At 37.2% G+C, this 12,225-nt stretch overlaps 1 protein-coding gene across 2 annotated transcripts in view; it reads right to left on the reverse strand.

The window, feature by feature from the left end:
- Window positions 1-7,255: 7,255 nt before the first annotated feature.
- Window positions 7,256-12,225, reverse strand: part of CDCA2 (cell division cycle associated 2) — a 44,745-nt gene continuing 39,775 nt past the window's right edge. For both annotated transcript variants that reach the window (XM_010592362.3, XM_010592361.3), the window contains exon 15: window positions 7,256-11,503. In XM_010592362.3, the coding sequence (XP_010590664.1) occupies window positions 10,311-11,503 (1,193 nt within the window). In that variant the 3' untranslated portion in view covers window positions 7,256-10,310. The remainder of the gene's footprint in view (window positions 11,504-12,225) is intronic.

Below are 12,225 nucleotides of genomic sequence, written 5' to 3' on the forward strand. Positions count from 1 at the left end.
CACAGATGACGCAACAGAGAATCTCTGATGGAGGAAAACAGTGGGATGCAGAACTCAAATTCCAGTAAAAAGATCAGACTTAATGGTCTTAGACTGGAGGGACCCCACAGGTCCTGGCCCCCAGACTCTCTGTTAGCCCAAAACTAAAGCCATTCTCGAAGCCAACTCTTCAGACAGGGATTGGACTGGACTACAAGACAGAAAATATTAGCGAGGAGTGAGCTTCTTGGCTTAACTAGACACATGAGACTATATAGGAAGCTCCTGTCTAGAGGCGAGATGAGAAGGTAGAGGGGGATAGGGGCTGGTTGAATGGACACAGGGAATACAGCGTAGAGAGGAAGAGTCAGCTGTCACATTAGGGGGAGACCAGCTAGGGTTACACAGCAAGTCATTATAAGTTTCTGTATGAGAGACCAACTTGATTTGTAAACCTTCATTTAAAGCACACACACACACACACAAAAAAGTAAGTGGGCCTAGACTATTTATTTAATGGAAAACTGAGTTGTTTCTCTCAGAGGGGAAAGGCAGGCACATTGGGAACTGTTTAAGAGACTTCAATTTGATTGGAGGGATAGTGAATTATTTTTGATACTAAAAAATAAGCTTACATAGGTTAAAAAAAGGACAGGATTAAAAACAACTTATATAAACCAGAGTGTCCAGTTATTCCTACTTTATCCAATGAGAGAACCCTATGTATTTACTATACTCGTTTGAATACTAAGAACTTAAAGTAACATTAGAAATTGAAAAAATAAGAGCCTGTTTGTAAAATAATGCTAGCAAGAGTAATAGTAGAGCCTGCCTAGCCTCAGGAGGAGTAACGTGAATCAACATCAGCCCAAGGCTGTTCTCTATGAGGTGCAGGTCAGACATATCTCCACTCTACAACCTTTTCAGCAATTCTGATATCAGCTGTCCCTCCCACAGCACCCTCTACTTCTCTTTTCTGGGTTTGATAATCCATTGCAATGGCCACACAGAACTCACACCATATTTACAGTTAAGTGATTTATTAAAGAAGAGTGCAACTCAGGATCAGGATCAACAGGCTACATCTCAGGAATCAGGATCAGGAAGCACGCAGGCAAAGTCTCCCTTCTTCAGTGCAAGACAGCTCTCTCAGCTGTGTAGGTCTCTCTTAGGACAGGCCTTCTTCTCAGCTCCCTGAGGACATGCTCTTCCAGGCTATCCCATCCCCAGGGACAGGCTCCTCTCAGCAAATCCCTCCCCAAGGATAGGCTCCTCTCGGCACCCCCCCAAGACAGGCTTCTCTTGGCCCTGCCGGTGGGGCCCTTCTGGGCCTGTTGTCACTGGCTCTGCTGCTGGGCCCCTTCCAGACCTCACTGTCTTCAGTGTTACAGCCCTTGACCAGTGTTACACCTCTTTTAGGAGGTTCCTTGCCTCCTCTCTCTCTCTCTCTCTGCTTCTTTCTTGTGTCTGTCTGATAAACCTCTACGGGGCTCATATCTACAAACTCCTTGTCAATTTCAAGGCATGGCTCTCCCACCAAGGCCACATGAACTGAACAATCCCCACTCCGTAGGCCACAGACATTTCATCACTTCATTTGCCTAGTAGGCAGGGCTGGGCTACAACTCACCTCATTTGCATAGTCTATTGACCAATCCCTGCAAGGTGCATACCAATGATAGAGGAGGTTGCAGCCGAGGGCCAGGAAGAAGTATCAAACCAAGTTATTTACAATTTTACCCAGGAAATGTCATTCAACCTGGACAAAAGTAACAAACCCTCTGCGGTAGAAAACTCAGGCAAAGGTAACTCCTTAGGGCTTAGGGGAAAAATCTCTCCAGCTGTTTTTCCAAAGAACAGAAAGGCCACATAAAGGAACCCATTTCGCCACTCTGTTTTCCTCGAAGAAATCTGTAGTCTCTTCCCCAACTCCCCTTGTATCTTACTTTCACATTTGACAGCCTTTAGAGCCATGGATTTCTGCAATACCCACTTACCCACTCACCATCCAGATATCCTACAAAAAATTAAGCACCTACTCCTTAAGATGATTTATATGTCCAGAATATGTCAGTCAGGCTGGTTTATAGGAATATAATTGGACTTCCAAGTGCCTAGGAAACAGAAATCTTTGAGTCAACATGCAATGTTCCTAAGTGAAGTGCAAGATTCAGGCAATGTTTTACCTGTAGAATTTATTATACGAACAGTTACTAGCAAATTAAATCATCCAATGGCTTATTTCCATTCACACAGATGTCAACAAAAGGAAGCAGGCAGTCATAAAAGGATTGTTTTTCAGAAAAGTCTACTCTTGCTACATTTTTGTTACAACTTTTACAGCACTTCACCATGATTGGTAGAATCCCCAGGTTTCTTCTCCTGGTAAGAGGCCGAGGCGCAGGCAGACTAACTCCGAATCTACCCACTATATGATCTTCCTGGGGTGGCAGTAGAGAGCCACTGCCATTTTTTTCAGGGCTGTGCTCAGTATTTTTAGAGCCATGCCCAAAAACCCGTTCACTAAAACTATGCGGACTGTTCATGCGTATGTATGTCACTCCCTATAAAGGAGCAAATCTGTCCTGGTTGACGGAGCTGGCAGCCTTAGGTCACAAGACCCTGCCTGTCTCCCAGTTTGCAAACTGTGAATAAACTTTTCTGTTCTTCCAACCCTGTGCCTGGCTGACTTCAATTCGCTAGTCTGCTTGACAAGCACCTATTAGTTGACAGCTTCAAAAATATTAGGTGAAAGTTAGAATTTATATTTCAAAGGGAATACCTAAGAGGTGGTATCCCTGGGTGGTGCAAATAACATGCTTGCTGCTAACTGAAGGTTGGAGGTTTGAGTCCACCCAGAGGCTCCTCCAAATAAACACCTGGCTGGTGATCTACTTCTGAAAAACCTGCCACTAAAAACTCTAGGAGCAGAGTTCTACTCATATATGTGGGGTTGCCATGAGTCGGAACTGATTCAATGACAACTGGCAAAACCTAAAAGGTCGATTTAAGTCTTTGTTTCCATTATGAGAGAAAGACTGCCTGGCTTAATAATCTATGTTTCCAGTTTTTGTTGGTTAAGGTACAAACCAAGAGCCAGTTGGCCATAGAAAGCTAACTACAAATTAAATATTATTGTGACTAATAATAAATAAGTTTTGTCAGGGTCATGAAGCACCATGATATATTACCAAGTGAATTCTCTTGATTGCGCAGAACACTTTTTCCCCATATAGCCAAAGGGTGGGAATACCTAACAACCTAAGTCGGGGTGATTGGAGTCGGTAAACAATGTTGAAGGCTGCATCATAAAGAAGTCATTGATGCTTACTAAAGTGGATTTTTGGGGGGCCACGGAATGCTATTATCACGGTGGTTTTATTGCATATTTGCTAGGTCTGATATTCCTAGAATTCTCAGATTCTTTGCGCTCCCTAAATGTTTAAATACTTAAATTCAGGCATTTATCATCCTTCAGAGACCTCTGTAGAATTTATTTTCACTTGGAGTTACTATCATCAGAAAGAAGTTTATTTAAAATTAAAAAAAAAAAAAGATAGTCTAAGTCTACTTAAAAGTATTACCACAAATGCAATTCTTTAAGACAAAAATCTAATTCTTAAGAAAAATGCCACCTGCAAGCTGTAAATATGTGTATTAATTTTTCCCCACGGTCTTTGTTTGGCCGTGACTTATTCTAATATTCAGTTGAACAAGGGCTAAAAATTGTCAAACCAAATTCTTGTTTGAGAGCTGAGCTCTAACTATTGCCAGTTTGAGAGAAACACACATCCAGGTTTAGGGAATATGTTTTGTTTGTTTTGGCTATGACATAGGGCAGAACAGTTTCCATCCCATTCGAAGGCATTCAAGAGAGTTTGAAATATTGCACAATAAAAGTCATTCATTATATCTGTCTCCTTTCCCTTCCAAAAACAAAAATGGCTGCCCAGTTCCAATTCTACACAGGGGGCAGGAAGAAGGGAGTCAAAGGGTCACTGGAAATCACCCAAGACTAACACCAGGTTTCTCAGGTTTGAGTTAGGGAATACTTCTGAAATCTTCACTCCCAATACATACTTAACAAGAAAAGACTGGTTGCCTTTGGTCATTGCTCTGTTATGAACAATTAGCCTATTACAAAATGAACACATTGTATTTGTTCAATCCTAAGGCATGGAATCCTGCCTTTCACATTCAAGCACCTGGCATCTGAACTAAGCTGACTTGAGCCTAAAAATCATTTCCCTCATTTTCTCCATAAAATTTCTTCTGTTTGACACTAGATTTATACTGAAACAATTACTACACTGTGAATCACATATTTGGAAGAATGTATTTTTCCAAACACCTGATGCTATTTGGCAGCTATGTGATCTGCTTAAATAGAGAAAAACTGGCATTTACTTCCTTGTTTAGCAACCAGTACCAACCAGGGATGTCAGAACAATGGAAATGCAGTTTGTTTTTAAATGGTAAAGTAGAAGTGACACTTAAATGCTATATTCAATAAGTGCAAAAACACTATCACAGAATAGGTAACAAGCAAATTTTAAGTGGGTGAATAAAGTCATGAGAATACAGAAATTATTAGATTAGTTACTTTTAAATTTCAGAGCTTAAAAACTCATACACACACATATAATTAGCAATTTGGGACTTTAAAAATATTACATAATTGGAATTTTCTTGAATTACATCTAAAACCAAAAATGCCAGTTCAGTTCGCACCTCCAAAAAGCAGCTCACTTTTATTATATAGAATGTAAATTAAACCATTTAGTCCAACAATTTGTGTGCTGTAGAGAAAGGAGAAAAAGGAAAACTTAATAAAACTCCCCAATTAGTCATTGGACGTTTTGTGATAAAATCCCAACCTACCCCTTAGCAAATGCACATTTGTATTTTTCTTTAACATGCATGCTCATTTATTTCCCTTTTTCATATTATTTAAGTGATATAATGCTTAAACTGTCAAAAAATAGGAGCAATTCCAGGAAATATGTTTACCAATTTCCTAAAAATTTCAAAAACCTTTCTAATAAATCTTTTAAATTAAGGTCATAACCAGGCTAAGGATGATCTTGGTTGGAGATCATCTTGGGACAAAATAAGTATCATGAGAATGGCAGTAACTAATTACTAATCTCGCTTAAGTTATTATGTTACTCGTAGTCTATATCGCACCAAATAATGTACAAAAATGAACCCACTAATAAGATATTAGACAAACTTGAAATTGTTAGGCCTCAGTACATTAGCCATGCAATATTCTTCAAATAAATTTAAGACTCAAAATAAATGTTATTTGGAAGGTGGAAGATCTAATTTAATTTTATCCCAATTCTGCTCACTGATCTAGGACTCCAAACCAATCCAGAGTCCAATCTTCAGATATCCTACAAAGCCTGGAAGTAAAAGAAATAGAAATGCAGAAGCACTCAAGGTTTCTTTAAAACTTTATATGTAAAGTTTACAGCCTGTAGTCTAGGACTGGGTTTTCTGGGTAGTCTAGTTTCAAATGAATGCTTCCTCTAGATTTCTTCATAGATTAGAATATAATGGGAACTTAAGAAAAATATTTAAAAAAACAAAAAAACTTACATGCGATGAAGCCAACCTACAGTGCCTAGTCTCAGAGAATAATAATGAGAGGATGTTTGGAATACAATGTACTTTTTGGACCCCTTGCTCCTCTAAGACTCCTATTAGTATATTTTGTTCAAACTCCTTTCTTTCAAGAAAGAAAAGAAAACAAAACAAACTTACCTAATAAGACCAATGCTGACAGGTCAGGGAATTCCTTTAGATCAGTGGAACAGAATAAAGTTCATTAATAGACCTACACACATATGGTAAACTGATTTTCAACAAAGGTGCCAAGGTAATTCAATGGGGGATAAACTTTTTCAACAAATGATGCAGGATGATTTCCATATAAAATAAATAAATAATCCCCACCCTTACCTTATACAATATATAGAAAAATTTACTCACAGTGGATCACAGACCTAAGTGTGAGAGCTAAAACTTCTATAAGAAAACATAGGAGGAAGTCTTTTTGACTTTGAGTTAGGCCAAGATTTCTTAAATAGGACACAAAAAACATGAACCATTACCAAAAAAAATTGATAAATTTGACTACATCAAAATTAAAGCCTCTGTTCTTCAAAGAACACTGCTAAGAAAATGTAAAGACAGGCCCCCGGACACCCTTTTAGCTCAATCCTGAAGTCATTCCTGAGGTTCACCCCTCAGCCAAAGATCATACAGGCCCATGAGACTAAATGGGCACATCAGGGGCAAGGACGAGAAGATAGGAAAGCTGGTAATCAGGAACCTAAGGTGGAGAAGGGGGGCGTGTTGGCACCTTGAAGGGTCGGGCAACCAATGTCACAAACAATATGTATTGTTTAATGAGAAACTAACTTGCTCTGTAAACCTTCACCGAAAGCACAATAAAAATAAATAGAAGAAATCATTAGAAAAAAAAGAAAATGTAAAGACAAGCCACAGACTTGAACAGAATACTAGCTAAACTTAAGTCCAATAAAAGGGCTTGTATCCAAATTACACAGAACTCCTTTAATTCAATAATAAGACAACAATAACAACAAAAGAAAGCACAGGCAAGAGATTTGGATAGAAATTTCAACAAAGGACATATGGTGGCAAATTAAATACATGAAAGATGTTCAACATCATTACTGATTAGAACCCTAGTGGCAGAGTGGTTAAGAGACTGGCTGCTAACCAAAAGGTCAGCAGCTCAAATCCAACATTACTCATTAGGAAAGTGCAAATCAAAACTACAATGAAATACTGCTACATATCTACTAGAATGGTTAAAATGAAAAAGACTGACAATACCAGGTGCTGGCGAAGATATGGAGCAACTGAAACTTAAGGTATTGCTGGTGGGAATGCCAAATGTAGCCAATATTACAGAAGTTTGGCAGCTTCTTCAAAAATTAAATATATACCTGCCATACATCCCAGGAATCCCACTCCTAGGTATCTACCCAAAATAAATGAAAACATGCGCCCATAGAAAGATCCATATGTGAACGTTTATAGAAGCTTCATTGGTAACAGCCAAAAAATGAAAACAATCCCAAATATCCATCCATTGATGAATGGATAAACAACCATTAAACGGAATACTACTCAGCAATCAACAGGAATCAAATACTTAAACCACAAAACATGGATGAAGCTTGAAAGCATTACATTAGAAAGGCCAGACACACAAGGTTATCCACTGTATGATCTCATTTATATGGCATTCTGGAAAGGGCAAAAACTATAAGGACAGAAATCATGTCAGTGGTTGCGAAGGGTTGTAGGTCAGGGAGAGGGGTTGACTGCAGGAAAGAACTTTTGGGATGATGCAAAAGTTTTATTACTTGACTGTGTTGGTGGTTACATGAGCATATATATACATTTGCCAAAATTCAAACCATATACTTAAAAAGGGTAAATTTTATTGTAGGTAAATTATACCTCTATAAACCGCACTTAAGTGTTTATAAGGGAGATTTGCCAGGTAAGACCTATGGAAGAGAACTTAGTAACCATTTTATTTTCAAAGAACTGATCTTATAGACTTTTTCTCACAAGCCCCAATGTAGCATAATTTTCCATAGTAAATAACCGGAGACAACTAGTATCCATTAGTGAGAAGACAGCTAACTGAATTACAGATATCCAAAGCACATATTCATATAATTCAATTTATACACTTAAAGACTGAACTGTCATTCGAGTGCCCCATGGTAAGACGGAAGGATATTCCTGGTATTTTGTTGAATTAAAAAAAAATCAAGGCACAGAATGGCACATACAGTGATGCCATAAAAAAGCAACAAAACTAATATTCGTGTGTACACAGGTCTGGAAAATACAAGCCAGTTGTTAACAGTGTCTATACATAGGACGCTCAGGATGAGGAGAAGACGGTGCGGCTGCACGATGATTGCATGGAGCGTCAGTTTTTCTACTTTTGTACAGTTCTGTTCCTTCCTCCGCCCCCATAAATACATATTACTTTTATAATAAAAATGAGTAAACATAAAAGTTAACGGGAAGCACATGCAACAATTCAGAGCTGCCCTGGCTTTGTGGGTACGCATATGGGAAGAAAGAACTTCAGGTGCCTTGCTGCCATCTTCTGGAACAAACAAGAATCTACACCAGCAAAAAAGATGATGGGATCACGAAACTTTCTATGGCAAAACGTCAGAGGTTACTGCAGTAAAAACGGTAAGGTAGGAAAAAACTATTTTGAAGTCAAGTTTTTGGTTTAAGCACTAATGAGAAACAATTACAGACCTGTTCATTTTAGGAACACTGCCTATTCGTTAGTGGCAGACATCAACAAAATATTTTAATGATACATTTTGAAGCCAACAGAACGTATAAAGTGTATATTTTCTTTTTTAGCTCCATCTGCTAGAAGATAGAATACTTTTATAGTTGATTTATCACACCAAAATCACAGATCAGAATGTTTCTCTTGTCCTCATTGGCACTTTTTGATAAATAAAGCAAAGTATGTACAATTTTAAAAATACAAATAACATTTTGTCATATAGTAAAAAGGGGAGAAATAAGCAATAAAGTTTATTTTTAGCTTTCATGTTAAAGAAGGCAAGTACAAAAACTTAAAAAAAAACTCCACTTTTAAAGGCTTCCATTTCTGATCTTTTTTCCTTTTGTTTTCTTTCTAGTTTTAAGAACTAAAGTCTTCACAAGAAGTTAATTAGCTCTTTTTTTGTTTTGTTTTCAGTGATACGGATTTGCCAACCACACTAAATTATAAAGGGGTGGGAGGGAGTCCATAAATAATTTACGTATAAAGATAAAAGGAATCTTTTAAACAATCCACCCTTTAGTGAAGAAATTGGGGATCACTTTGAGTGTTAATGTAAAATACATTAGTCCGTAGCAGCAGGAGTTCCAGACCTGCTGGTGCCAAGAAGGTAACAAATAGTCTCTATCTAAGGAGGGGAAAATGGGCAACTCAGCAGGAGCTTTCTTCCCTGTTGTGTTATTTATAGGGAGCTCTATTTGTTAACATGTTTCTGCTATCATGGAGATGGGGAGTTTGATGATTTAAAGGATTTCAAAGACAACTGTTTAATGATACAATGATTTATGCACATTCACAAGTTCAAGATATATAGCAATTTAGATTTCAAAACAGCTATCACCAAAATAACTATAGGAAATATTTTCGAAAAGCTGAAACAAGCGATAGTATCTGATATGACGAAATAAAAAGTTAGCACTGTTGGAAAATGCCATTAAAAAAAAAAAATCAGTAACCCATCACCATCCTTCATGCTAGTTAACTAGTTTTCTAGGGCACCTTCAAGCACGTTTCTGCTCTTCTTTTTTAGAGAACCATGAATAGAATCCTGAGTTACCTGTGACCAACCTGAATAATCTGATAACAAAACTGCTATATTTTCACCACCAACCAAGCCCCATCCCTGCACCACAAAGCATACAGGAATCTTTTTTGAAGGAAAGAATGTTTTCACATTTGAGTTACTTATAAATCACATATTCATTTTATAGTGATGGATTTATGAAATTCTGGTTACTAAAAGAATTTTCAGAGATTTCATGTTTAAGACTTTAACTATTAAAATGAAATTTTCATTTAACACTGGTAAAGCAATTCATCAAAGCTTCTCTTAACTTTAACCCAAAGGGAAAACAAGTTTTATAATTTCCATTTTTCCTACCAATTGTCAAAGTCTTTTTAACCAGTTTTTTTTTTGCTGTATTTAAAATAAACACACATCTTACTCTACTTTCTTTCAGTATTCAAGATTATATTGCCTTCAATTTTCATAAAGTCCCATTAAGTACATTAATTTGTCTTTAAAAAAAATTTTTTTTAAACTCTTCATATCCAGATTTAATCAGCCAATTCTAAAAGAACCTTTGTATAGTGTAACAGAGGCTTTCGAAACAGTGGTAAATATGCACCGCTCGCATGAAATAAAAATTAAGAGACATAGCATTGGATCTTAAAAAAAAAAAAACTCCTTTTTGCAAGACACTAATAAGGCATTTGCCATTGGGGGAGACAAGAACATATTAATAGTGTTTTCTTTCTGGATGATGAAGAAAACCACTTATTTCCACTTAAAATTAGGTTCAACTCAAATGATTTTATTTATTTCAAACTTTTAAAACATTGATGTTGAACAAAGAACGGGACCTAGAATGAAAGAATCTTTTAAACATGGGTGGTTACCTTCTCTCTTGCCAAATGTTCTGCGGGAAATGCCAGTTGTTCTCCGACACAGCCAATTCCTTCAGTCATTTAGAGAGCTTTTTTCCTTCTGGTTGAGAAAGGATCTTCTTCTGTAGCATTCTGACTGAGTAGTATTTTTAGTATTTCCAAGTATAGATGTACAGAAGCTCATCCTTCTCTTGCCAAGTAGATGAGCAGAATTAGCAGCAGGGCCCTCACTGTTTTCTTTACCTGATGAGGACGGCATACCCGGTTTTTGTTTGGAGGTAACAGTTTCCTCTCTGGAAGACAAACTTTCACGTCCTCTGCTGTCAAATGTACATATTGTTCTCCTTTTAGTTTTCTGAGAAGTGCAGGAAGTGGAAGGAAGTGGAAGGGAAATCCATGTAAGTCCTTCATTTTCCAAATCTTTCTGTAGCCTCGTGCTACGTCTCACTTTTATTTCATTATTTGTTCTCTTAAAGGTTTGCTCTATAGCGTCAGATAAATCTTGATATAATTCAGAATTTTCTAAATTAATTCCTCCAGAGCTGCTCACCCTGTTGGTATTTTTGTGACTTCCATTTTTTTCCAAGTGTGAACTCTGACCACCAGGATAACACATGGAGCGTCTTCTATGTTTCCTTTCTTTACAAGTCATTTCACTACTATTTTCTAGGGATTTTTTCGCCAAATTCTCACATTGACCGTCAGTTTTTTTTATATTTTCAATGAAGACATCTTCTTTCTGTGAGTCAGACATTAAACCACTGGATTTAGGTTTTTCCTCTATTGCTACTGAGAAGTCATCCGGTCTTTCACACTTTATGCTTAGATCTTCTGAAATTTTAAAGACTCGACAACGGTTTTCCACATTTTGACCAGCAGCAAACTCCTGGGGCTGCAGGATAAAACCTGTTTGTGGATAATCTGATAAAACGTATTCTTCAGTCACAGAAGCACAAGAAATCCGACTGTTTTCATTCCCAGCCTCAGTTTTTAGTTCATTTTCACTTTCCAGTTGATTTTCTGCTTTTGGAATATTTTCATTTTCATTAACTCCTACAGTATTTATATTTGAATCTTGATCAAAAGTGGCATTACCAAGCAATGAGGAACTTTTTATGTAAGAGTTGCAGAATTCAGACACATCACACTTATCAAAACTTTGATTCATATGCAAGTCTTCTGGCATCTGAGTCAAAAGAGTTTTTCTTCTAGTGAGATTTTTAGGCTTCAGCACTTCTTCAAGTTTGCCATTTGAGTTGAAATTATCTATGGGTATGTAAATAAGTTCAAATCTAATTAAAAAGTAACAATGAATAAACTTTAACAAATCAATCAGGTTCATAATTGTGCCCTATTGTATTCAGTGTTTTAAGTGTTCAAGAATCACAAGACTTAAAAACGTTACATGTACTTGTTCCTTTCTGTCATTAACCTCTTTCTCTTTTGATTCTGCCCTAATCCACAGGTTAAGAATACAGGTATTTAAAACATCAATTAATAAAGTATCTGACCTCAGACCATGAACATGAGAATGATAAATTGTTTCCCCCTTAGAATGAACCCCCTATACCACAAGGTCAGTTAGTTTGAGGCAGCTACATTTCCCATCCCCCTAGAAATGAAGTCACTGAAAAGGGGCAAACTGTGCTTCTGAAGCTTTTCTATGAATGTATCCTCTCAAATAAAAAAAAAAAAAAAAAATTTTTTTTTTTTCTTTAGAGAGGAAATTTGGAACTTTGGGGGATTTGAGGCGATAAAAGGGTATGCCGAAAGACACTCAAGTCTTATGTCTTGTGTTAAAAAATTAATATAAACTGCACTGTACAACAGAGCTATGTTTGTTTCAATATTCTAAAAATCTTCCCCTCCCTCCTCAATCTCTAACTAAAATTCAGGCTTCAGGAAGATGCACTATGCGTAGCCTGTGGCTTCATGTGTTTCTGGCACACTGTATCACATCACACATGAGAGGGAACATCAGTAAGGTT

This window comes from Loxodonta africana, chromosome 19 (assembly GCF_030014295.1).
Source record: "Loxodonta africana isolate mLoxAfr1 chromosome 19, mLoxAfr1.hap2, whole genome shotgun sequence".
Classification (NCBI taxonomy): Eukaryota; Metazoa; Chordata; class Mammalia; order Proboscidea; family Elephantidae; genus Loxodonta; species Loxodonta africana.